This window comes from Asterias amurensis, chromosome 10 (genome assembly GCF_032118995.1).
Source record: "Asterias amurensis chromosome 10, ASM3211899v1".
NCBI classification, from domain to species: Eukaryota; Metazoa; Echinodermata; class Asteroidea; order Forcipulatida; family Asteriidae; genus Asterias; species Asterias amurensis.
The window spans coordinates 16,282,678-16,310,122 of NC_092657.1; the positions used below are offsets into that span (position 1 = coordinate 16,282,678).

The window sequence follows — 27,445 nt, forward strand, 5'->3', positions numbered from 1 at the left end:
TACTTGCGTTATTTTCATGCTGCCTTTCTTGAAGGGAGTAATAGTTTTAGTCCTAGTCCCAACTCCAGTCGTCACTTTATTCACTGTCCATAATATTGTTAGTTACAAAACTTGCCGTATTTTCATGCTGCATTTCTTCGGGGAGTATTCAAACCTTTTCAGTGTATTCCCTCCCTCCTCAATGAGTTGTTGGTCACAAAACTTGCCTTACTTTCAGTGCTGCATTTCTTGAGGGAGTAGTAAAATGCTTGCCAGCTGTGCCAAGTAATCTCTTAAAGGAACACGTTGCCTTGGATCGGACGAGTTGGTCAAAACAAAAGCGTTTGTAACCGTTTTTTATATAATGCATATGGTTGGAAAGACGTTTTAAAAGTAGAATACAATGATCCACACAAGTTTGCCTCGAAATTGCATGGTTTTCCTTCTACTGTGCGAACCAACACGGTCGGCCATTTATGGGAGTCAAAATTTTGACCCCCATAAATGGCCGACGTGTTAGTCGACGAGGTAAAAGGAAAACCACGCAATTTTGAGGTATGTTTGTGTGGATCATTGTATTCTACTTTTACAACATCTTTCTACCCATGCATTTTATGAAAAACGGTTACAAACGCTTTTCAAAAACCAACTCGACCGATCCAAGGCAACGTGTTCCTTTAATAGACGACAAGTCTATTTTTCCCACACCCCATTATTACATTGCTCAACCCCATTGTTATATTGCACCACCCCATTGTCTTGCCCCACCCCATTCATTGCATGTCCCAACCAATGATTTCATTGCCCCACCTCGTTCTTACATTGCATGCCTCGTACGACGACTCTCTGGTGCGATAAATAATTATAGCGCCCTCTGTTGATTAGTTGTGTCCAAGCGATGCTGTGTCAGTCAAGTTAAGTTTCATCAGATTGAAGTATGACATGATTATGTTGTTTAATTGGGAAACTTAAGGATTGCATTTGCCAATAAGGATGATAATTCCATTTCCTTTCTGATTAGACAAAACATAATACAAAACAGTTAAATAAACACAAAATCATTGTCAGAAAATAACACACACACAACCACATTCTGAAGCTTCTGTCATTTATTTAACTTTTTTCCAATAACATTTCAAATAATTTTTCACAAGCCTTCCTCAAGTTTTCACTTAAAAAGAAAAGAAAATAAGTAACACAAAATTTGAAGATTCACTACAAATCCTTTGGACAAAACAATAATAAAATAATTGTAAACTCTTACATCCTGGTTGGTGTACATGGGCCGAGACCGGTTTAACAAAGAGCTAAGATTGATATAGTTGATTTATAAGCAAAGTGTGATGTCAAAATACAATTCATTATGGTAACACTGAAAATATGTTTTGTGATGCATTTTACAAGCCTCTCATTTTATGCATGACATCATAATTCATATCCAAAATTAGGCTATGGGCGCACGTTCCCCAACACTTGCAGTGGCTGCGCTCATCGCCTCGTTTTGGGTTAAAATTGTGACGTACCTCATAATGCATAAATATTAAGAGAGGCAAATTGCTTTATGAAATCGGCCCCTGATTCATTGGCACTGAAGTGTTCTGTGTCTGAATGCTCAAAACAAGCATGATTTCTCTCTTGTGGGAAGTTCCAGTAGTCGGCACAAGTTTGCGGTACATCAAAACTGTCCATCCGTTTACCAGGCCAAACTTCATGGAGTTGCCTATCACAAAAAGATGCTCATCTCACAACAAAATTATGCTTACTGTACCAGACTAATGTTACCAGCCAAACTACATGTACCTCAGTATGACTGTTATCGTGCTCACTTTTGCTTAGAAGCATTGTTAAGGGAGCATCTCAAAAGTCGGGCACATTCCTAGTGCAAAAGAACGTTCCTGCGGGCATAAGCCTGCGATCCAATGGATCGCGGGTATATGCCCGCAGGATCGCAACATCATGACAAAGTATACGCGGAGCGTTCCAAAAGACCGGTCCTGTGGAACGGACAAAAGCGGCGGGGATACTCTTGCGATCCAAAAAGAACGTTCCTACCGTTCCGACTTTTGAGACGCTCCCTAAGCAATATTTTCTGATTAAGCAGCTCTATGAAATTGGGCCCTGTGGCTGATTACACAAACAGCTAAGGTTAAATGCAAATCAATAGTTAGTTGCTGAGGTTAAGTTAAAGGAACACGTTGCCTTGGATCGGACGAGTTGGTCCATAAAATGCGTTTATAACCGGTTTTTTTAAAATTCATATGGTTGAGATGTTTTAAAAGTAGAATAAAATGATCCACACAAATTTGCCTCGAAACTGCAAGGTTTTCCTTTTGCTGTGGGAACTAAGTACACGGTCGGCCATTTATGGGAGTCAAAATTTTGACTCCCATAAATGGCTGACCGTGTTAATCGACGAGGTAAAAGGAAAACCGTGCAATTTCGAGGCATGTTTGTGTGGATCATTGTGTTCTACTTTTACACCATCTTTCTACCCATGTGCATTTTATAACAAAGGGTTACAAACGCTTTTCAAAGACCAAAGTGTGATGTCATGGTACAAATCACTATTGTAATACTGACAATTTATCTCATGATGAATTGTATTGGTTTGTGACATCGAGCCCTGGATTGTGGTTGTAAGTCTACAGAAATGTTCTCCTGCGCCACTTAGAGTGCACAACTTTTGAGATGCTCCATAATCCTGGCCAGTGGTTGCAATTTTCAAAACACTACCATTCTTATCGCAAGTGTCTATGGTTTGTTAAGGTATGGGTTGGGCTCATCTGGCCTACTGGACTGGGTTGGAAGCCTACAGGAATGTTCTCTTCCGCGTCTTGAGTGCTTGACTTTGGGATGCTGCATTACCCTGGCCAGGGGTTGCAGTTGAAGTGTCTATGGTTTTGCAGGTATGGGTTGGGCTCTGGTATGCTGGAGATTGTGGGAAGAAGCCTACGAAAATGTTTTTTTTTTTTCACCTATGAGTGCCTGACTTTTGAGATGCTCCATAACCCTGGCAAGTTTTTCAGGAATGGGTTGGGCTCTGCTGGTCTACTGTATTGTGGTTGGATGCCTGCAGGGATGTTCTTGTGCACCTACGAGTGCCTGACTTTGAATGGTTCCATAAACCTGGCCAGTTAGTGGTTGTAGTTGGTTGGAGTGTCTATGGTCTCCCAGGTATTGGTTGAGCTACATGTACACAGTTTGAAGTATCTTATGGTTTTCCAGGTATTGGCTGAGCTATGCGGTATTTTGCCATGTCAGATTCTACATTGTAGAACAGCAGGTCATCGTACTCTGGCACCTCATAGGTATACGGTTCAATGGGACTCGTTGGCTTAGGAACTTTGGCAGCCGCTGCAAAGAAAGCAATGACATAAAGGAAATTCTCAGATGTAATCAACATTCCTGGAATGTTAATTACATCTGAGATGTTCAGTGTCAAATCAAAACTTCTAGGGTCAAGTTGATATGCACTGTATGCCCGAAATTGCACGGTTTCCTTACAAACTGTATACATTGCAAACTAACATGTCACGCCAAGTTGTGGAGTTAATTTGTTTTACTCCACAAAGGGTAGACCGTGCTGGTTTGCACAGTAAAAAAAACAAAAAAAAAACATAGGCCCCCTATATAATTATTAGGCATATTTTGAGTGGATCATTTTATTCTCCCTCAAAACATTTTTGTAATCATAAACGCATATTATAACAAATGGGTTATAAACAAATTTTGTAGACGAATTCGTCTGATCCAAGGCAACGTGTCCCTTTAATATCAGCTTAAAGCACTTGTCACATGAACATTTTTATTGTCATAAATTTCTGAAGTTACTACCCCGGTAATCTACATTCATAAATACCTCGGACAGTTTCGCTATTCCTATGATTTGGTGGAGAGCGCGTCACATGGGTGTGTATAAACCTTTGTTTATGACCAGTAAAAAGTGTTGAAACGTGGGCGTGACACGTGAGCTTGCACCTGTGCTAATAAGACAGTTTCTTCATTCCTATTGGTCGAGAGCAACGGCTGAAACAGTTGTGCCACATCACTCGATACGCGCGACGCGCACAGCATTCCCTTATAAGGAGTTGCTGGAGGGGTGTTGTGTTGAAAGGAATCATTGAACAATTATAATTTTTGCATTTATTTTACTTTTTGACCAAAAGTGTTGATGTTTTGAGCGGAAAGGTATATGAATGGGAATCTAAGTGTGTTGAATCGGCTTTCAACTAGTGGTTTAAACCGGCCGAGGCCTGGTTCTTGTTAATTTACCACAACTTTCTCTCGGTTAAATTATCAAGAACCAGGCCTCGTTGGGAATAAACCACAAGTTGAAAACCTCTTCACCACACATTGATTCCCTTATTTATGTACATGAAATTTGAACCAACTTTTAATTGAGACTAGAAAGTCAAATTTGAAATCACTTCTCACCTTCCTTTTTCGTCTTTGTCTCTATTTTTGATTCAACCGTCCCCGAGGTTTTTGAAGAGCTGGTAAACCTTGGCAATTGCCTCAAACACAGCTGGGCCTGAAAACAAATAAGTTAAGGTGTCCTGTATTAAAACATTGAATTCTAAAGCATTATCTTTTAATTTTCATTGTGCATAATTATGTTAGCATACTCACACAGTAAAAATCTAGTAGTTCAGCCAAATTGAAAATGTAGGGCCTATAGTGATACAAATTAGTTCGTGTCGTGGACTCACACAGAATCCCTTGCGAACAACAGTTCCCCGAAGGAGCCAAAATGGAGCATTTTGAATGGGAAAGGAACAGCAAATTTCTTATTTATGGTCTAAAAATACACAACACAAAAACAAGTGACGTGTTGCACAGACAGAGGCAATAAACAATTTGAGATCTACATTTTGATCTACACCTTGGCATGCTTGGTTGGTACTCCTAACTAGAACTACACGTATGAGGTTGGTTCCGCTATCGTCTCCACGAGCTTACGAAGGAACAAACTTTGTAGTTCTAGAGTAGTAGTCAGTAGGTTGGTGGCTGGCTACTTTTTTGTAGTGGACCGCGCTTCCGACTAGGTGCGTAAAAGGATTTGGGTACTTTTTGTAACACAAAACACAATGTCCACATAGTTTACATTAAACTTACACCGTTTGAAGATAATGATGGTAGAAAGCATACCCAAAAATATTAGTTGCTGAGGTCCTTTAGTTTTTGAGAAATGAGAAAAGTAAAGTAATGAAAATACGTTTTTACATGCTCATAATATGATCACTGAGTTATTTCATGACATTGTTTTACTCATTTCTCAAAAACTAAAGCATCTCATCAAGTAATATTTTCAGGGAAGCTTTCTACTAAATAGTACTGTACTACATGTATCATTAACTTCAAACTGTGCAAGTTCAGTGTAAATCTGATTATCTGTGGACATTGTGTTATTTAGTTGCGATAACATAAACCGTCCTCCCCACGGCCGCCAGGCCGGACGGTTACGAGATTGTTTCGAGGGGAAACGGTTGATCTGGTCCAACACGTACAATTTTGACAGCTAGTCACCAGATTTGCCCCATTTTTACCACTTTCAAAAATCATGACACAAATTCTTAGAGTACGAACTTAATCCGCAATGTCTAATTCAGCCTGCCATAATACTCAAAACAAAAACACCATTGAGGGAATACTTCCCGACCCGCACCCCCCCCCCCCCTTATTACTTTTAAAAGTACATTGGATGTTGGGCGCGATCGGTCAATCTGCGCGATCGGTTGATCGCGCTGCGCTGTCGACCGATCGCGCTGCGCTATTGATATATCTATTGGTCGCGCAGCAATCGGTCGATCGCGCAGCTATCGGTCGATCGCGCAAACCCATTCCTGCGCGATCCGCTGATAACGGGAAAAAAATAGTCGTAGCGCAATCGGTCAATCGCGCAAAGATGTCATTGCGCGATCGACCGATTGTTGCGCGATCGATCGATTGTTGCGCGATCGACCGATTGCTGCGCGACCAATTGATCTTAATTATTTGATTGTTCAATAGCGCAGCGCGATCGGTTGATAACCGATCGCGCAGATTGACCGATCGCGCCCAACATATATATAGATTGATACAAAAAGAGGCAGTTCTTGGCCCATATTAACCAAGGCCAAGGGGTTTTACCAAGGCCAAGGCCAGGGGATAATAGAGTCCACGGCTTCCGTAGACTTTGTAGTTCCAGACCTACATGCAGCAAACTCATTTACAGAAAATGAACGCCCAAATTACCTGGTGAAATCTTGACAACTGCCAGACGACATTCTTCATGGAGCCTGCCATTTTGATTGAATTGTCAACTGAGGGCGCCCTTCTAATCAGAAATTCAAGATGGCGCTGTCCGCGAAGGAACTTGCGAGTCTTTTGAAGTGAGTTTATTGCGTAGTTTTTATTGTATTTCGTGTTCACATTACAGTTAATTGGTGATGGTTTTAAGAAATAGAGCAACACGTTGTTCGAATGGGCTTGAATTTAGTGTCAGGCCAGCGGTTTATCTCCCTTAATTTAGGTCAAATTATATTCGTAAAGTTGCAATTGTTGGACCATGTAGTACATGACTAGCCCCTTTTATACAGGTTTAGTTAGGGTGCGTTCGTTTAGCTTCACTGGGTCAACCCCGGTGTGAGGCGGTTTTTTTTTCCAGGACAAACGTGGGTATTTATCTTCACACGTTTGTCCTGGAAAAAAAAAAAACACGCCACACACGGGGGTCGACCCAGGGGAGCTAAACGAACGCACCCACAATAAATCGGTCGAATCCACTCTCTCTGGGATCCTTGGCCCCAGCACGTCTGATAATGATATCAAAATCTTTCGCTTCCTTGAAAAAGTATCTGCAACGATCTGCAACATAACAGGCAACTTACTGATCTAATGCTTCAGAAGTTGCAGATACGTAGCCCCACACTTGGAATTGTTCAAATTTTTGAAATTGGTATCACAGGTTTTGAGTAAAAATCAAATAAATTAATTGGGTCGCACTAAATACCGACAACTCACGACAACTCACGACAACAATTTTTAAATGCACTTTAACACTTTATTTTTTTTCTGAACCGAAAAGGTCCAATGGCTTTAAAGCCATTGGACCCTCTCGGTACAGAAAAAACAAAAAAAGTTCACAGATTTACAAATCATTTACAGGGCCTACAGAAGGTAATGGTGAAAGACTCCTCTTGAAATATTAGTTCATGAAATGCTTTACTTTTTGAGAAAACAATAAAACAATATAAATTCTCGTTAGCGAGAATTACGGATTTATTTTAAACACATGTCATGACACGGCGAAACGCGCGGAAACAAGAGTGGGTTTTCCCGTTATTTTCTCCCGACTCCGATGACCGATTGAGCCTAAATTTTCACAGGTTTGTTGTTTTAAATATAAGTTGTGATACACGAAGTGTGGGACTTTGACAATACTGTTTACCGAAAGTGTATAATGGCTTTAAAACAATATTATATTTAAGTTTCCCCTTTTAACTTTGAATTCCAGAGTAGCGGCTTAGTTACTAACAAGAAAGAAAAAAATCAGCAGCTAAAACCAAAACGAACAAAATAAAACTCAGCCCTCAGAAATTACTTCGCCCCCTGTGGTGTAATAGAATCGTCCAAGTACGTTGAAAGACAACATGGTAGATACAGTATTACCGTTCGTTACTAAATTCGGGGTAAAAAACACCTTTTTTACAGTTAAAAATACAATTTTTTTCATCAGTTTGAAAGTGATTTGGGTGCATATAGACTATTGTGCATATATTTAACGGTTGACTTAAATGTTTACATGTTCTGTTAAAGTGCATTTAAAAATTGTTGTCGTGAGGGGTCGTGAGTTGTCGGTATTTAGTGCGACCGAATTAATTAGATTCTAATACTAAATTTATTTCTTATTAAAAAGGAATGATGATGGCCTGCAGGACTTTAATTTTTTTCCCTATCTAATTCTAAAGTTCTCTAAAGTCAATTTAATATCATCACTGATCGCTCATTGTTCAAATGTTGTTGCACGTAATTTTATGTATTTATTAAATTATTATAATTTAAGATTATATTTAAATAATAAGTTTTTGTTTTTTTAATTCAGACAGAAAGAGAATTGTTTGTTTTCGTGATATATTATTGACATAATTTTGTTTGCTCATTTATTAAATTTAGGCTACAATCCAACTGGAGCCACTTGTACTCAATACACAAATAATAATATTACATGTCCATATTTAAAACACTCGAAAACCTGGCTTGGATTTCTAGTAAAAACTGCAAGGGGTGATAAATACGTCTCAACTTGGGCTACTCTACTCTTGAGGCATTATACATTGTGGTCTCTCTTAATACATGTATTTTATGCATGACGTCATAGTTCTCACCCAAAATGAGGCTATGGCGTATGGGCGCAAGTCTTCCATCACTTGCAGTGGCTGCGCCCATTTCCTCGTTTTGGGTAAGCATTGTGACGTACATGTACCTCAATGTATAACATTAAGAGAGGCGTATGCTTCACAACGAACATGGTATGAAGCCCATTTAGGTGCTCTAATGGTTGGGTTCCTCCAAGGTGAAAGGGGGTATGTTCATCACCCTCGCCCTACCCCATCCACCCTTTCCTCACCCACAATTGTCAATCCTAACCCCTGACACTACCCATACCCTAACACTCACCCCCTCCCCCCACCCCCCCCCTCCCCCCAAATCCAGTCACCCTCATCGTCTCGTGGTTGTGGCTTCATGAAGCCTTATTTAATTTATATTCATTATAACATTTTATATAATTTCATTACAGCTTGCTGGCAGAAGAGTTGGTCAGCAACAATTCCTTTGAGATTTTAGCAACCAACTTCCACCATGCGTTCAAGACACAGGATCATTACAAAGTTGGATCAGCTCTTGTAAGTTCTCATACTTAGTCATATAGGCTAACGTTTAAAAGGAACACGTTGCCTTGGATCAGTCAAGTTGGTCTTTGAAAAGCGTTTGTTATAAAATGCATATGGGTAGAAAGATGTTGTAAAAGTAGAATACAATGATCCACACAAACATGCCTCGAAATTGCGAGGTGACCTTTTACCTCGTCGACTAACACGGTCAGCCATTTATGGGAGTCAACTTTTTGACTCCCATAAATGGCCGACCAAGTTAGTTCGCAAAGGAAAACCAAAACCACGCAATTTCGGGGCAAATTTGTGTGGATCATTGTATTCTACTTTTAAAACATCTTTCCAACCATCTGACCATACTGATTTTATAACAAACGGTTACAAACGCTTTTTATAGACCAACTCGACCGATCCAAGGCAACATGTTCCTTTAAATGCTACATGAAGGCCTATATTGAGTTATACCTCTTTCTCGAAAACTACATTTTTTTCAGAGGGAGCCGTTTCTCACAATGTTTTATACTATCACCAGCTCCCCATCACTGGTTACCCAGTAAGTTTGTATGCTAACAACTATTTTGAGTAAAATTACCCATAGTGTCCAGTGCCTTAAAAGACACTGGACACCTTTGGTACATTGCAATGGGAGACTTTTTGAAAGCTCTGCCACTAGAGGGCAGCAGACCTACCAGGTAAGGGTGCACAACTCCTATAGCAAACAATGGTACATGCTAAAAATTCAAAAATACTCAAAAAATATTTAGAAGTCTCTCAGCCTCTTGAAACTTAAATCAGATACATTGTCATACAACTAAACTTCAGATTTCTTCTCAAGTTTTGGTAGGTCAGCATTTTGGAGTTTTTGCTATACCCTAGAAGAAACACTCCCAAAAACTCATGCACACCGCTTGTTATTCTTGGGGAACTCGTGTCCAGTACGTCCTGTTCCAGAACAGTTTGGTTTATGCTGGCAATGCGTTATGAACAACAAAATACAGTTTGGCTAAATCTAAAATACAAAATCAAAAACACGCCAAACACAAGGTATTTGCTGTCAGTGACCGTCACTCATGCTTTTCCTATTCCTAAGTTGTTGACAATACCTGGTGAAGAGCGCCCTCTCTAGGTGATTGGCAGATAGTCTAAAGTTTCCCATTGAGTCACATTATTCTCACTTGTCGGTGTATCCCTAACAGCAAAATCTGTGAAAATTTTTATTAAATTATTGGTCACCAACAAAGCGTTTACAAATGTGTGTGTGCTTTCACATGCCGAAAAAAGGCTTCAGACCTTGAAGTCTTTTAGGCTAATATTTCAGTGAGGGTTTACCTCTTTTTCAAATACTTTACTTCAGACAAGTCCGTTTCTCACAAAGTTGTATGTTTTTAACAGCTCTCTGTTGCTCATTTCCAAGTACACTTTTATGGTTACAATTTCCTGATAATTACCAATAGTGTCCACTGCCTTAAAGGGAAGGTACACGTTTGGTAATTACTTAAAACAAATATTAACTTAAAAACTGACTTTGTAACTAGCATTGGAGAGCTGTTAGTAGTATAAAACATTGTGGGAAACGACTCCCTCTGAAGTAACGTAGTTTTTGAGAAAGAGGTAATTTCTCACTAAAATAATAAAAGACTTCTAGCCAGAAGTCTTTTATTCCTGTCTGAAAGCACACAGATTCGTCCAACAAGGTTGACTTTTCTTTCATCATTTTCTCTCAACTCCGATGACCAATTGAGCTCAAATTTTCACAGGTTTGTCATTTTATGCATATGTTGAGATACACCAAGTGAGAACACTGGTCTTTGACAATTACCAATAGTGTACTTCCCTTTAAAGAAATAATGCCGGGCCTCAACGCTATTCATATGTGTACATTATTCAACTAGTCGCAAAACAGGTAATTCAACCTGTTTGTTGAACCGTTTGTATGGCTCATGACTGTTCACAACAACATTTTACAAGCATGAAAATCCTTCAGCATGAATTTTACTATTAACATTATGCAGCAATGCATTCAATTAAATTCAACTCAATTCAAATTTTATTGGTCCTACCATAGGAGAAAATTCATTTTGAATACATGCAATAAAAACAAAATTGATAAAGCACAATCATATCATGTTGGGAATTAGAACTTGGTTTTGCGACTATTTGAGGCGCGACTAGTCGACTAGTCGAGTAGTAAATATCATGATTCACCCAGCCTAGGCCTACTGCTCAAGGCTAGTCCTACATTTAAATTCAACTATTTTTGATGAGTAACTGATTTTCTCCCATTCTTTTTTGCTCAGGTTCTCTTGTTACAGAATCCAGACTTGTTACCGTCTCCAGCCCAGCGCTTAGTAGCTTTGTTCTATCTGTGGGAGATGCATCGCAGTGACCCCATAGGAAACAATCCTTTTGCACCTGTATTCTCCCATCTGCTGGTAAGAGAGTTACTCTTTTGCGTTAATTTTCATTAACCGTCAAAGGGTCTGTGCACTTTTTGTAGGACAAAAAAACACAATGTCCACAGATTTACACTAAACTTACACAGTTTGAAGATAATGATTGTAGAAAGCTTCCTTGAAAATACTACGTGCTGAGGTGCTGTAGTTTTTTGAAAATGAGTGAAACAATGTCATGAAAATAATTTTGGTCTCACGAGACCAAAATTATTTTAAACATTTACAAACGTATTTTCATGACACTGTTATACTCATTCTCAAAAACTACAGCACCTCAGTAAGTAATATTTGAAGGGAAGCTTTCCACTATCATTGTCTTCAAACCATGTAAATTTAAAGTGGAAGTGTCGTGGCCGAGCGGTTAAGAGCACCGAATTCAAACTCTGGTGTTTCTGATCAGCAGAGTGTGGGCTCGAATCCCCAGCCGTGACACTTGTGTCCTTAAGCAAGACACTTTACCATTGCTTCGTCCTTCGGATGGGACGTAAAGCCGTTGGTCCCATGTGTTGTGTAACGCATGTAAAAGAACCCAGTGCACTTATCGAAAAGAGAAGGGGTTCCCCCCGGTGTTCCTGGTTGTGGCTGCTTAATGCGCCGTAGCACCTTGTAAACCCTTACAAGGTGCTAAATAATTGGGTCTCAGATTCCATCACTACAATAACCTATCTTTCTGAAAAGTTTGTATATACTCAGCGCCTTGAGTACCTTGTTTGGTAGATACGTGCGCTATATAAGACTTTGATATTATTAAATCTATGGACATTTTGAAAAAGTACCCAAATCCTTAAAAGGCAAAGTGTACATCTGCTTTTTGGAACCGCTTGTTTGTTACAACCTACTATGCTATAAGTTTAGAAATATGTATTTGATTTTGGGGACTAAATCACACAGATATTGACAAAATAAGGAGACTAAATAGGGCTAAATAGCTCAGTTGGTAGAGCGCCGGCACTTTAATCCGGAGGTTGTTGGTTCAAGTCCCAACTCTTGTCAATTGTCTTTGTTCAATCCCAAATCAAAGTGTCTACTGCCAACAGATGCTTGTTTGCTCTGCAGCCAAACCCAGACAGAAAACAACTGAACTTTAAATTCTGTTCAATATGAAACAATTTTATTTATTTATTCTTCGATAATGACAACTTATTCAATACTCACTCACTGAACTCAGCATTTGGTCTGTCCATAGAGGAAGGAAGAGAAGGAGCTAGAACTAAAGTTATGGTGTAGTACAAGTATGTCGTATGGATATAATAAAGAAAAAACAACTTTGTTGAGACCTGATAACATTTGTGTACACTTTCGCCCACTAAATCTAAAAACACAATTGAATACCAACCACCCTTGTATGCTAGTACCCAAATTTTGAACCACCGCTAGTGACAGGAAAGTTGCAAAAAATGTAAAAATATGCTATGATATTTCAATGTAAACACCACAAACGGTAAATGAAAAAGTGTGTGATCACAATTCTTGTCTCCAATGATTCAACTTTACACGAAGGCAACGGCGCAGTCTGGCGGCACCACGGGTTCTGTACAAAGAGATCTAATCATGCTCGTTAATCGGCCGTCCAGCTAGAGTTCTCCTATCTTTTTCCACTGGTCAGAAAGGGGCATTGTCAGCGTATTCTTTTGTTACTCTGTGGTTTTGCGGGTCGTTCGATCTCCTTCTCTTCCTTCCTCCATGGTCTGTCTAAACAAAACTAAATTATGCACAACACATTGCTAGACAGCGTGCCAAAACAAAGCGTAACAAAATAAATGAAAATCAGCAAGTTTTGACTATAATTTTATGTTACTAATTTCTCAAAAACTACAGCACCTTAAAGGAACACGTTGCCTTGGATCGGTCGAGTTGGAAAAGCGTTTGTTATAATATGCATATGGTTAGAAAGATGCTGTAAAAGTAGAATACAATGATCCACACAAGCATGCCTCGAAATTGCACGGTTTTCCTTTTACCTCGTCGACTAACACGGTCGGCCATTTATGGGAGTCAAATTTTTTTCTCCCATAAATGGCTGACCGTGTTAGTTCGCACAGTAAAAGGAAAACCATGCAATTTTGAGGCAAACTTGTGTGGATCATTGTATTCTACTTTTAAATTATCTTTCCAACCATATGCATTTTATAACAAACGGTTACAAATGCTTTTTTATAAACCAACTCGTCCGATCCAAGGCAACGTGTTCCTTTAAGAATAATTTTACCATCATTACCTTCAAACATTGTAAGTTTCATACAAATAATTCTGTGGACTTCTTATATTATTGTGTTTTGTGTCGTATGAAAAGGACCCAAACTCTTGTAACTCATATCACTTGTTTTCATTTATTATAGGCTAACCCCGAAGATGACACAGCGAATAATCTGGTCCGTATGCCACCGATCGGTAAAGCAGAGCGGTACTTCTTGTCTCAGCTGGTATCGTCGACAGGGAGTCCACAAAGAGAGGTAATTAGACAGGTATGAAAACAAAACGCCCTAGAAGTAGACACAAAACCTACCATGACTTTAGCCAAGTTCATACTTCCTGCGAGTGCGAAAGGGATACAAATTTTGACGGCAGATAATCGAACGTTCGCAGGAGTTGAGCAAAAGTCAACCAACAAAAATTATTTATTGTGACTTTGTGACATCTACATTCGTCTTAAACTCGCATTTGCAGGAAGTATGAACTGGGCTTTACTCTGCTTTCTGGTTATCTGGTCCAGTGAGCTTTCCATTTTTCATGGTCCATTTCTTTGGGTACCCTGGTCTATTTCCCATGATTGCTTTGTAAAGTAGGGTGGTAGTGCTTTTTGCTCTACCAGCCAGGCTTCTGATTGATGATACCCAAGCCTACATCTGTATGGACTGTAAGGGGGGGGGGGGGGGGGGTACCCCTGTTTCATCCCCAGGAGTAGGTGGTAATGGCCCCTGGAAAAATAGTTTACGGTATAGCTAACACCTATAAACCAGACAGGATCTGTTCTTATAATAAAATTAAAAGTAATCTGTTTGGTTTGCTGTATTAACACTGTGTGTGTATCTCTACGTGCCGAGTACATGTAGGTTTTGTTTTTTTAAGAACTGTGTTGCTTTATCTTTTTACTGTGGAGTGAGCTCCTAAAATGGTCTCAACATTTCAACTAGCTTGCTCTAGTCATTGCAGGAGACTGAAGAAATGTGGGAGAAGTGTGCCCATTTATAGCGGTTAAAGCCATTATACACTTTCGGAACAGAAAACAAATAAAAGTTCACAGATTTACAAATAACTTACAGGGTTTACGGATGGTAATGATGAAAGACTTCTCTTGAGAAAACATTAAAACATTTATCAATTCTCACTAACGAGAATTACGGATTTATGTCATGACAAGGTGAAACGTGCGGAAACAAGGTTGGGTTTTCCCGTTATTTTCTTCTGACTCCGATGACCGATCGAGCCTAAATTTTCACAGGTTTGTTATTTTATATAAAAGTTGTGATCCACAAAGTGTGGGCCTTTAGACAATACTGTTTACCGAAAGTGTCCAATGGCTTTAAGAGGTTTCAGTGAAGAGTAAAGGCCCGGTCACACAGGCGCTGATAACGATAACGACCATGACGCAAAGAGAACTCATTCTGTTGGTCAAATTGCTCCGCGCAGAAAACGCACACGCTCTTTCAACCAATTGAATGCGTTCTCTTTGCGTAGTTATCGTTATCGTTCTCGTTATCGCTGCAGTGGTCCGGGCCTTCAGTCTTGGTTCTACTGATAACAACAAAAATACTAGTTTCTTGTTAATATTTTCACTTTTAGCTCTTTAAGAAGGTCCCTCGCCAGATTGTCGTGATGGACCCAGGACCAAATCCGCCCCCGATTGACCTCAGCGGTCTACAGGTAGCACTGGCCGAGAGACAATCGGAGTTGCCCCTCCAGAGTCGAGCTGGTCTCTCTTGCATCATGAGTGACCCCGACCCAGATGTAGGGTAAGAAATAAATATTTTCTACTTTGGACTCGGACAAGTTTGGTAATATTGTCAAAGACCAGTATCTGGGATCTACTCCTTTTACATAACACTATGTAATAGTTTATCATGTGATGTGGCGCATTATGCAGCCAATCAAACTAGGAACTACGGGGCGAACACTTTTCTCTTTTTATATGTGCTATGGTTTCTTTTATGCGCGTTACACTACAGCCATGGGACCAACGACTTTGTGTCCCATCTGAAGGACGAAGGAATGGTTAAGTGTCTTGCCTAAAGGCACTGGACACTATTGGTAATTGTCAAAAGACTAGCCTTTACAGTTGGTGTATCTCATAGAGCTATATATATTGACTAGAGCGCTAACACCCCGTTATACATGCACTAAGGTTTTGAAGCCGTGTTGGCGCATCCATGTTTATGTACAAACAAATACAATAGCTTGACATTTTGTACGGCAATTGTACGGCTATTTGCATGATCGTGCGTCTGTTCTTTTATAAGTGCCATCGAAGCAAAAAATGCCGTAAATGTGAACGCACAATCTGCTGATCAGCGCACAAACTGCGAGCGTCATGTGCGTCATGATTAAAAGGCGCGTTTACCTTTTTTTAGTACGGCAATCAAGTCGAAGTTACGATTTTCGTAGCGCGGACGTACGCGAGTGGACAGTTGCGTACGTATACGCACACGCCGAATGTAAAATAATCGCGGCAATGTGTGTTCTCTTAAAGTTCCGAATTCACGCAACACACCAAACATGTCTGCGCCCAGGGTGGCTTCAAAACGCAGAGCAAGTTAGCGCTCTAGTCAAAAGACTAGCCTTTACAGTTGGTGAATCTCAACATTGTGAGAAATGGCTCCCTCTGAAGTGACATGGTTTTTGAGAAAGAAGTAATTTTCCGGGAATTTGATTTCGACACCTCAGATTTAGAACTTCTCAAAATCAACCATATAAACGCACACAACTACGTGTGGCAAGGGTTTTTATTTCTTTATCATTATCTCGCAAGTTCGATGACTGATTGAGCTCAAATTTTGGCAGGTTTGTTGTTTTATGCATACATGTATGTTGAGATACACCAACTGTGAAAGCAGTTATACCAATAGTGTCCATTGTATTTAATGAGTGATTTTTTTGAAGTGGCAATGAGGTATTTCTTAAAAAAAGATAATATAATTTGTACCAGGTCTGCCTACGATCCTGAGATGGCCTCTAGTGTGATGGAAAATCTGATGTGTGGAGTGAAGCCACCGATGGAAGCAAGTTTCAGACCAGAGCTCATCAGGTTACCACCGCCGCTTCATGTCTGTGAGGATGAGGTAAGTCATGGCCTAGTCGTTAATTTGGCCCTGGTGTTGTAATAGTGTGGGTTTGGGTATGGCATATCTAAGCCACAGCTCATAAGGTTACCATCGCCGCTTCATGTCTGTGAGGATGAGGTAGGTCAATGGTCTAGTGGTTAGGATAAGCACCGAGTTTAAGCTCTAGTTTTTTTGATCAGCAGAGTGTGGGTTCAAGTCTCAGGCGTCACACCTGCGTCCTTAAAGACAGTGGACACTATTGGTAATTGTCAAAGACTAGCCTTCACAGTTGGTGGTTCTCGACATACGCATAAAATAACAAACCTGTGAAAATTTGAGCTCAATCGGTCGTCAAAGTTGCGAGATATTAATGAAAGAAAAAACACCCTTGTTGCACCATGGTCACACGAAGTTGTGTGCTTTCAGATGCTTGATTTTGAGACCTCAAATTTTTAAATCTTAGGTCTAAAAATCAAATAAATGGTAAATAACGTCTTTCTCAAAAAGTACGTCACTTCAGAGGGAGCTGTGTCTCACAATGTTTTATACCATCATCCTCTCCCCATTACTCGTCACCAAGAAAGGTTTTATGCTAATAATTATTTTGAGTAATTACCAATATTGTCCACTGCCTTTAAGTACCGTCAGGGACTCGCTCTTCTATCGATAGAACTCGGCTTACAGTCACCTATGGCAATCACGCCTTCTCACACTCTGCTGCTGAACATATGAACAGGTTCAAGTTAATGTCTGTGATTCTTTGTGTGTTGTAACAGTTAAGTGTAAATAAAAGATGTTAAATTTGCATCAGGGATAAAGAATATTAATTTTGGTTTTTACCCATACACCGATTTAGTTTAGCACTGTATACTCGGTACTTCCCCGAGTCCTGTGAAGAGAAAAAAAATCACAGTCATGTTACTGGGGTGGGAGCTGAACCCATGACCCTTGCAATTCTAGAGCAGTGTCTAGAGTATATTCTTTAATATTCTTTATCATGGGATGCAAGTTTAATATCTCTTATATCGTTGCGGTACCCGCTGCCAAAAGACAGGATTCGAACTGCCTCTAGCTAGCGGGCAACCTCGGTATTCTAGTTGGTAAGACCTACTCATGAAGATTGGAATGTAGTTGTATTTTACCTGAGAGAAAAAAAAAGTTCAAACACAGAGCAATGTCTGTCTAACTAACACGGTCGGCAATTTGTGGGAGTCAAGGTCGGCAATTTATGGGAGTCAAAATTTGACTCCCATAAATGGCCGACCGTAATAGTTTGTGCAATTTTGAGTGATACTTGTTTGGATCATTATATTCTACTTTTAAAACATCTTTCTAACCATATGCATTTTATAACAAACGAGTTCAAATGCTTTTAATAGACCAACCCGTCCGGTCCAAGGCAACGTGTTCCTTTAAAACAATTTTAGTCACCTGAGACAGTTACTATTTTTGTGACATTGTTTGACTCATTTCTCAGCTTGTCTGGCTCAGCCCAATCTCGGCGGACTACAACCTCGCATGGGACGCAACTATGTGTGTAAATAACAGCGCAGGGATTGAGGTCAAACGACTGATGACCAAAGCTTTTAAGGATACCCTAATGCTACCCCAACAGCAACAGCTACTGAGTGAATTGGAGAAAGACCCTAAACTAGTCTATCATATCGGACTCACACCTCTTAAGGTAAGAAACAGTTTTTTTTTCTTTCTCAGATTGTGTTTCCCAATTGCAGATTATTATTCTTCCTTGGCACCAGTAACTACTCCAGATTGTTGCAAAAAAATAGTTAATGGCCTGACGTTTCGACCCTAGCTGTAGCTGAGTCGAGTTCTCGAAGACTAAATGACAACACAACTAAACAGGTAACTAAGTGAAACATAAGCAGTGAAGTGGAAAAAAAAGCAGGGGGTAAAGAGTGAATAGGAGGACAAACAGGGGGGGGGGTTGAAGGTGAAGGGAAGGGACTATTCTTCCTGTGCCGAAGCAACTACTCCAATATCACAAAATATCACAAAATGCTACAACCTTTATGTACATGCTCCGCGCCTTTGGAACACGTTGCCTTGAAATGGATAGGTCGAGTTGGTCTATAAAAAGTGTTTGTAACCATTTGTTATAAAGATGTTTTGAAAGTACAATGATCCACACACATTTGCCTCGAAATTGCGTGGTTTTCCTTTTACTTTGCGAACTAACATGATCGACCATTTATGGGAGTCAAAAATTTGACTCCCATAAACGGCCGACCGTGTTTGTCAACGGGGTAAAAGGAAAACCACGCAATTTCGAGTGATGCTTGTGTGGATCATTATATTCTACTTTTAAAACATCTTTCTAATCATATGCATTTTATAACAAATGTTTAAAAACGCTTTTCAAAGACCAACTTGACCAATCCAAGGCAACTATTCCTTTAAAATCATGTCATGAAACGGCGAAACGTGTGGAAACAAGGGTGGGTTTTCTTGTTATTTTTTCCCGACTCGGATGACCGATTGAGTCTAAATTTTCACAGGTTTGTTATTTTGTATATTATAAGTTGTGATACAAGAAGTTTTTGCCTTTGGACAATACTGTTTACAGATGTTGTGCGATTGCTTTAAAGGCAGTTGACACTATTGGTAATTACTCGGTTTTCTTGGTTTTATTACCATAAAACCTTACTTGCTAACGAGTAATGGGGAGAGGTTGATAGTATAAAACATTGTGAGAAACGGCTCCCTCTGAAGAAAGGTAATATTCGAGAAAGAAGTTATTTTCCACAAATTTGATTTCGAGACCTCAGAATTAGAATTTGAGGTCTCCAAATCGAGCATCTGATAGCACACCATTTTGTGTGCAAAGGGTGTTTTTTTCTTTCATAGGTGTCTCCCAACTTCGACGACCAATCAGGTCAAATTTTCACAGTTTTTGTTTATTATGCATAATGTTGAGATACACCAAGTGAGAAGACTGGTCTTTGGCAATTACCAATAGTGTCCAGTGCCTTTAAAGGGGTTGATACCTTTTGATTTTGGCCATGACATGAATCCCTACTCACTGTGAATGAAAATGTACGTGTATGTAAATAATTTACCTATAGAAGATTTAGCTTCATCAGTCTTCAAGTTCAAAAGTTCTAAGTGTAAATGCTAGAATAATGTTCGTCTCCTGAGATGAACATTATTTTTGTGACATTGTTAACTCATTTCTCATAAACTACAGCACCTCAGCTACATGTAGTAACATTTTAAGGGAAGCTTTCTACAACAACTATCTTCAAACTGTGAAGGTTTAATGTAAATCTGTGGACATTGTGTTTTGTGTCCAACCCAAAGCCTTTAATAAGGAAAACCATTTTGGTATTTTGCAACAGTTATTTATCTTTAACGTTTCCAGCTCCCAGGCCTCGTTGAGCATAACCCGATCGTCGCAATTGAAGTCCTCCTGCGTCTGATCCAATCCAACCAGATCACTGAGTACTTCTCGGTCCTAGTCAACATGGAAATGTCTCTCCATTCAATGGAAGTCGTCAACAGACTCACAACGGTAAGTTGCTTTGTCATGGCCGAGCGGCTAAGAGCGCTGGACTCAAGCTGTGATGTTTCTGATCAGCAGAGTCGCATATACAAAGTCACTAGAACAAAGATTCTAGGCCTCTTACTTTCTGAGTTTTATAGTTTTATATCAGAATTTTGACAAAAATTGTCGTCATTTTGAAAAATGGCGGACCCAATAGTCTGACACACTCAAAACATTTTTTTTTTGAACTGTTGGACTTGGCAAACATATACAAAGTCACTGGATTGAAGATTCTAGGCCTCTTACTTTCCGAGTTATGTAGTGTTAATCAGAATGGACAAAGCAGAGTGTGGGTTCGAGTCCCGGTCATGATAACTGTGCCTTGAAGCAGAAACCTAGCCATTATTGCTGGGGCTTTCGGATGGGACATAAAGCTTTAGGCTCTGTGAGTTGTGTATCACACAAAAAAGAACCCAGCGCACTTATCGTGAAGAGAAAGGGTTTGCCCCAGTGTGTCTGGGGTCGATTTCACAAAGAGTTAGGACGAGTTACTTAGGATACGTCCTAGGTACGATTTCACAAAAGGGTTTAACGCTTCTTAACTTCAACGGCAAAGGTGACGTACCCGTCCCAAATTAGGAGCGGTATAAGGGTCGTACACTGTATGTTAAGGCACTGCTACTGTTGGATGGCTGCGCTGAGAGTGGGCACTACAAAGAAAACAACTAGTCTGTCACACTGGCATATAATTTCGGGCTTAACATGATTTATATTGAAAAAAAAGATGCGTCCTGAGTGACAGACTAATCGTTATAAACTTCACTACCACGGAGTAAGTTCTTAATATGGTCTAAACATTACGACTAGCTTAGTCTAGTCATCGTCGGTAGCAGAAAGTTTTGTGGCCCAGCAGCCGATTTCATGAAACTTTCACGCAACGTCCTATGTCCACTTATGCTACGTTTATAGCTCCATAAGCGTTGAGCAAGTGGACTTTCGCAGTTGCTTATGGCCACTTGCGCCAAAAAAATGTTGCGGAAGTGGACTTACATAGTTGCGTGAAGTTTTGTGAAATCTTCTGCTAGGCAACAGTTGACATGGCCTCTGTGTAATTCCCATAGATATAGAATTAAAATAAGGAGATCAGCCGCGAATACATACGCGCCGTTGCCTGTGTAGAACAAGTTTTTGTGTTCGCCATGGACATGGTAAGAATTTCACTTTCGGAAGGCGACGCGCCGAAAATTAACATGGGAGATAGGCCTTTGACGCGCTAAATGTCAAGTGCTGACGGCAACAAGTCACGTGCTGACGGCAACGCACAGAAAATGTACACGGGAGATAGGCCATGGCGGCCCCTTTGCCACAACCCGCGTATGTTGCGCGGCCGATCTGTTTATTTTAATTCTATACCTGTGGTAATTTCAAGCTTATCTTCTTTTATTTCAGGCTGTTGAGTTACCCCAGGAGTTTGTGCATCTCTACATCTCAAATTGCATCACGACTTGTGAAACCATCAAGGATAAATACATGCAGAATAGACTCGTTCGATTGGTAAGTGAAGAAGGAAGATGTAATAATAATAACAATAAATGGAAGTGTCGTTGCCGAGTGGTTAAGACCACCCAATTCAAACTCTGATGTTTCTGACCAGTAGAGTGTGGGTTCGAATCCCCAGCCGTGACACTTGTGTCCTTGAGCAAGACACTTTGCCATTGCTTCGTCCTTCGGATGGGACCTAAAGCCGTTGGTCCCATGTGTTGTGTAACGCTTGTAAAAGAACCCAGTACACTTATCGAAAAGAGAAGGGGTTCGCCCCGCTGTTCCCGGTTGTGGCTGCTTATTGCGCTATAGCACCGTGTAAACCCTTATACGGTGCTAAACAATTGGGTCTCAGAATCCATCACTTCAATCACATTTCTAGTGCCTTGAGTGTCTTGTTTGGTAGATACGTGTGCGTGTTTTGCAGTAACTGTTTCCAGAGCGAGCACTAGTCTTTAAAAATAGTGCCCGGCTACACCACCCTCTCATGACTTGAACCGTAAACAGCAACTACAAAGGGAAGGGGCTGGTTTGACCACAAGAGGATGGAAACACAAAGGACAATATCAAACCTTCCAGAAAGACTCTGCTATGGGTGAAACGCCAGGGGCCAATTTCATAAGCACGAAAATTTGCTTAGCATGAATATTCTTCCTTGGTAAAAACAGGATTACCAACCAAATTTAATGTGATTTTCAGGATAAGGAAACAACAGCTAAATACCAGCAAGCAATATGCAAGACTTTTTAACTTGGTTGGTCATCCTGTTTTTATCAAGGAAGTAGTTTCATGCTAAGCAAATTTTTGTGCTTAGCAGCTCCATGAAGTTGGGCCCAGGCCTATCTTTGCATTGATACATACATGTAGGTCTTTGTTAGTAAGCAGTTTGCAACAGCTAATTCAATTAAATTCAAATCAATTCAAAAAAACTTTAATCATCCTTTGCAGGCAATTACAACAGTAGACTCGGCTCCATGTAAAATTATTAAGAGAAATATATAACATACAATAATTTATAAGTATATAGATTACCTGACAAAATGACAAATCAGATGTACAAATGGTTTAAACCACATCAATTATATACAAGTGAATACATTTATAAAAAATATTATGAATTGAACGTACAATATTAAGAACCACAAAACAAATAAAACTTAAACAGCTAAACAGTGGTCAACCAGACCTCCAAATAGTTGACATCCCGCACACGGAAACAGTTGAAAACAAGTGCAAAACGTCAACCATTCAGAAGTCTGGTTGCCACTGAAACGAAAGAGAACTTCCTTCTGAAGTTAGAAGTTTAACATCACCTGTCTTTTGCTTTTTCTTTCCCATAGGTGTGTGTCTTTTTACAGTCACTCATCAGAAATAAGATCATAAATGTAAAGGTAGGTAAAAGTTGTAGTAATAACGTGTTACTTGAAAAGTTGTTTTATATTCTAACTGGTGCTGTGAGATACGAGGGTTAAGGCCCGGTCCCACTGCAGCGATAGTTAGAACGATAACGATGCAAAGAAAACGCATTACATTGGTTGAATGAGCGCGGGCGTATTCTGCGTGGAGCAATTCGACCAATAGAATGCGTATTCTTTGCGTCATGGTTGTTATTATTTGTTATCGCTACAGTGGGACCAAGCCTTTACACCTGTTGGTGCTTTCGATTAGCCTCGACGGGTCGACCCGGTCTGCCCCCAGTTCGTTGGAATAGGTTTGATGTCATTCCAGGGGCTCACCCGTGTCAGCCCCCAGATTCCCGCTTGTTGAGTGGGTCACTTAGGGGTGCACGACAACAGAGGATTTGTGATCGTTTAATTAGCTCTTGTCAGTGGCTCACCTGAATGAGCACCGCGGGGTCGACCCAGGGAAACTTATTGAACGCACCCTGTAGGTATCTTCCCTTACTCTGTACAGAGAAACAAAGTCCTGTTTAGGCCACATAAAAAGTGACTGTTTTATAGTGATTGTGATGATTTCATTATTTTTGATTTCATATTTGGCATGTCAGCAAAACTTAAAAAAGAAAAAAAAAAAACTCCCTCCCCAATCCGCAAAAACTAAAAGGACGATCAACAATTTTTATTTTTTATGTGGCCTTATACAGGCCTGTAAAATCTCTGCTTTTGAGAGCTCTAGAGACTATTACTGTTTTGTTGCTGAGCTCTTCAAGCGAGAATATGCTTCTGGCCTGGTCTAAAACTCCCTAAGCTCAAACGTATTCAAAATTCTGCTGCTAGACTGGTAACCTGCTTGTCACCTCGACAACATACATGTATCACCCCAGTACTTCGCCCACTTCATTGATTACCCGTCTCTTAAATATAACGCATAGAATTCAAACTTCTCCTGCTGACGCACAAATCTCTTCATCAATCCGCACCTCATTATCTTCAAGAACTCCTTCATCCCTGTACCTCATCGTACTCTCCGCTTCAGCTCTACTCTCCACTAGTCCCATAAATCACTCTCACAAAGTCATATTGTTGCAGTACCCGCTGTCAAAACATAGGATTAGAACTGCCTCTAGCTACCAGGCAGTCTCGGTAGTCTAGTTGGTTAGACCCTGCTCTAGAATTGCAAAGGTCGTGGGTTTGAATCCCACGCGAGTTGCCTTTGTTTTTTTTCTTACATGATTTGGGAAAGTACTTAGTATACAGTGCTATTACGTAACACATATCGGTGTACGGGTAAAAACCAAATAACATTCTTAATCTCGATGCAACTTTAGCATCAATTATATAAAATATTTGTTTTATTTTTGTTTTCTTGCAGGATTTGTTTATAGAGATGCAAGCGTTCTGTATTGAGTTCAGTCACATCCGAGAAGCAGCTGGACTGTTCCGTCTCCTGAAGACGTTAGACAGTGAACAACAACAGACACAACCACAGCCGCAACAAAATCATAAGAAATAGACAAGACTGACTTTGACTTCTTAGTTTTTTCAGCCAATGGTTAGGTGTCAAGTCCGAGCAGTCGAGAGACTCAAGTTCTGTTTGGGTTTAAATTATGGCGTTGTCAGTTGCCGCACTTGTGTTATGGCGCAAGGTAATTGTACATAACTGCTCCTCCCCACCCAGGAGTACAAATAGGCAGCAGCGTGAGCAGCAACATATTCAATGGTGACTTCTAGCCAGTGGTAAGCCAATGTTGTGGCTGAGCGGTTCAGGGACTCCTGTTCTGTAATTAACAGAATGGAGGTTTGAATCCACCCGGTCCGTCGCGACACAATGCTGAGATTGGTTTATTAGTCTTAGCCAATGGTTAGGTGTCGAGGCGAAGCGATCTAAGGACTTGAGTTCTGTTTGGGTTTGAATCCTGGCCTTGCCAGATGTGACTGCGTGTCCTTGACCAAGGCACTGTATGCTTGGTGCGTCTCTCCACCCAGGAGTACATATAGGTACCGACGAGAGCAGCAGCAGACCCAAATAGTCACAACAAAATCATAACAAATAGTCAGTACTGACTTTGAACTACTTAGTCTTAGCCAATGATGGGATGACGTAGGCAAGTGGACTAGGGCGATGGACGCAAGTTCTGTAATTTATAGGATTGGGTTCAAATCCTGGCATTGTGCGTTGCAACACTTGTGTTCTTGAGCAAGGCACTGTATGATACATGCTTACATTATCTCCACCCAGTAATAGAAATGTTTTTTTCCAGTGAGAGCTGGGGAGTAACCTGGGATGGCCAGTCCATCCAGTCAATGAGGAGTAGAAATATTCTCAGTCGTGAGCGAGTGATGAACATTTGTGGAATGTGGGTTCGAATCATGGTGTTTTCAGACACAAGCACTTTATTAGAATTGCTTCTATCAACCCAGGAGTAGAAATGGCTACCGGCTCGAGTAACCAGCGCTGGACTCACATACTGTCCAGGGGGAAAAGAGAAAAGAAACATTCAAAATACCTCAGACAGTTTCGCTATTCCTATTGGTGGAGAGCGCGTCACGTGGGTGTTTATAAACCTTTGTTCATGACCAGTAAAAAGTGTTGAAACATGGGCATGACACGCGAGCTTGCACCCATGCTTACAAGACAGTTTCTTCATTCCTATTGGTCGAGAGCAACGGCCGAGACAGTTGTGCCACATCACGCAATACGCGCACAGCATTCCCTTATAAGGAGCTGTTTAACCGAGGGCGACGGAGGGCCTTACCATTTCATAGTTGAAAGAAATCATTGAACAATTAAAATGTTTGCATTTATTTTACTTTTTGACCAAAAGTGTTGATAGAATGGTTCCCAAATCCGTGCTTAGTGTACAGACATATGGACATGCGTGTGGGAACTACGAAGAACAGATCCCAGACGCATGTCCGTATATCTGTACATGAAGCGCGGATTGGGTATCTTTTCTTTCCAGGACAATCGTGTGCAGATAGTTCTACACGTTTGTCCTGGGGAAAAAAAAAATACGTGCACGGTCGGGGGACAATCGGCATATCGGCATTAGCGGTAAAAGAGCGGTAGTTGAGAAAATTCACACTCAAAATTCACTTGATTTTTACTCAAAACCTGTGATACCTATTTGAACAATTCCAAGTGTAGTGCTATCTGCAACTTCGGTAAGTTTCATGATGCAGATGGTTTTTCAAGGAAGCGAAAGGTTTTGATATCAGTGGTGCTGGAGCCAAGGATACGGAGTGGATTGGACCGATTTATGGGGCTAGGCAAACCGATGCCCTATGATCACACGGCCGTCGTCTAGTAAAACTAAGACATATCATGTGACACGCTCTAAACCAATGAAAAGGCAGAATATTGGTAAGGGGTGTTATAATATAAAACCCCGAACAAAGATATTGACAAAATAGGGACACCGCCAATACAGGGCTAGATAGCTCAGTTGGTAGAGCGCCGGCACGTTTTCGGAGGTCGTTGGTTCGAATCCCACTCTAGTCAATTCTTTGTTTAACCCCAAAAATCAATATAACACATTGTGAGAAACGGCTCCCTCTATAGTAACGAAGTTTTCGAGATATATGTTAAATAAGTTTCCACAAATTTGATTTTGAGACCCAAGATTTTGAATTTGAGGTTTCGAAATCAAGCATCTGAAAACACACAACTTCATGTAACAAGGGTGTTTTCCTGTCATTATTATCTCGCAACCTCGACGACCGATTTTGCTAATTTTCACAGGTTTGTTTTATGCATTTATGTTGAGAGACACCAAGTGAGAAGACTGGTCTTTGACAATTACCACGAGTGTCCAGTGTCTTTAAAGGGTCTATGTAACTTTTGTAGGACAAAAAACACAATGTCCACAGATTTACACAAAACTTACACAGTTTGAAGATAATGAAAGTAGAAAGCTTCCCTGAAAATATTACGTGCTGAGGTGATGTAGTTTTTGGGAAATGAGTAAAACAATGTCATGAAAATAATTGTCTCATGAGACGAAAATTATTTTAATCATTTAAAAACATATTTTCATGACATTGTTTTACTCATTTCTCAAAAACTACAGCACCTCAATAAGTGATATTTGAAGGGAATCTTTCCACTATCATTATCTTTAAACACTGTAAGTTTAATGTAAATCTATGGACATTATTAAAAGGTACCCAAATCCTTTAAGTGCACTAGGTTATTTTACGTGTGTTACGTGCGTTACACAGCACACGGGACCAACGGCGTATGTTATAGATTGAAAGATTAATACAATATTAATAATTGACTTTATGCTGGAAGTGTGTGTTGCCCTAGGCCTTCTAGCCCACCCAGCTGTTGTATGTACATAATTATTGTAAATAAACAAGGTTGAGAAATATGCCTCAAGTGTTGAGTCAATTTGTTCTGATTTTGGTTTGTCGAGAGTGATCATTAAATTTGCTC

At 40.2% G+C, this 27,445-nt stretch overlaps 2 protein-coding genes across 3 annotated transcripts; one reads left to right on the forward strand and one right to left on the reverse strand.

Annotated features, from left to right (window-relative positions):
* Positions 1-1,070: 1,070 nt before the first annotated feature.
* Positions 1,071-6,280, reverse strand: LOC139942829 (uncharacterized). The gene is made up of 3 exons (XM_071939610.1): positions 6,214-6,280; positions 4,414-4,510; positions 1,071-3,333 (listed from the first exon to the last, which is right to left on the reverse strand). Exons 1-3 carry the CDS (start codon positions 6,262-6,264, stop codon positions 3,191-3,193), a joined length of 291 nt encoding a protein of 96 aa, XP_071795711.1. The 5' UTR covers positions 6,265-6,280; the 3' UTR covers positions 1,071-3,190.
* LOC139942828 (CCR4-NOT transcription complex subunit 11-like) lies at positions 6,215-27,380 on the forward strand. Of its 2 annotated transcripts, none has more exons than XM_071939608.1 (11): positions 6,215-6,350; positions 8,759-8,864; positions 11,150-11,284; positions 13,645-13,770; positions 15,089-15,258; positions 16,449-16,581; positions 18,041-18,247; positions 19,943-20,092; positions 21,515-21,619; positions 22,948-22,998; positions 24,380-27,380. In XM_071939608.1, exons 1-11 carry the CDS (start codon positions 6,313-6,315, stop codon positions 24,518-24,520), a joined length of 1,362 nt encoding a protein of 453 aa, XP_071795709.1. In that variant the 5' UTR covers positions 6,215-6,312; the 3' UTR covers positions 24,521-27,380. The 2 variants fall into 2 exon arrangements, with proteins under 2 accessions (XP_071795709.1, XP_071795710.1); XM_071939609.1 differs by having other exon boundaries at positions 13,645-13,758.
* Positions 27,381-27,445: the final 65 nt, after the last annotated feature.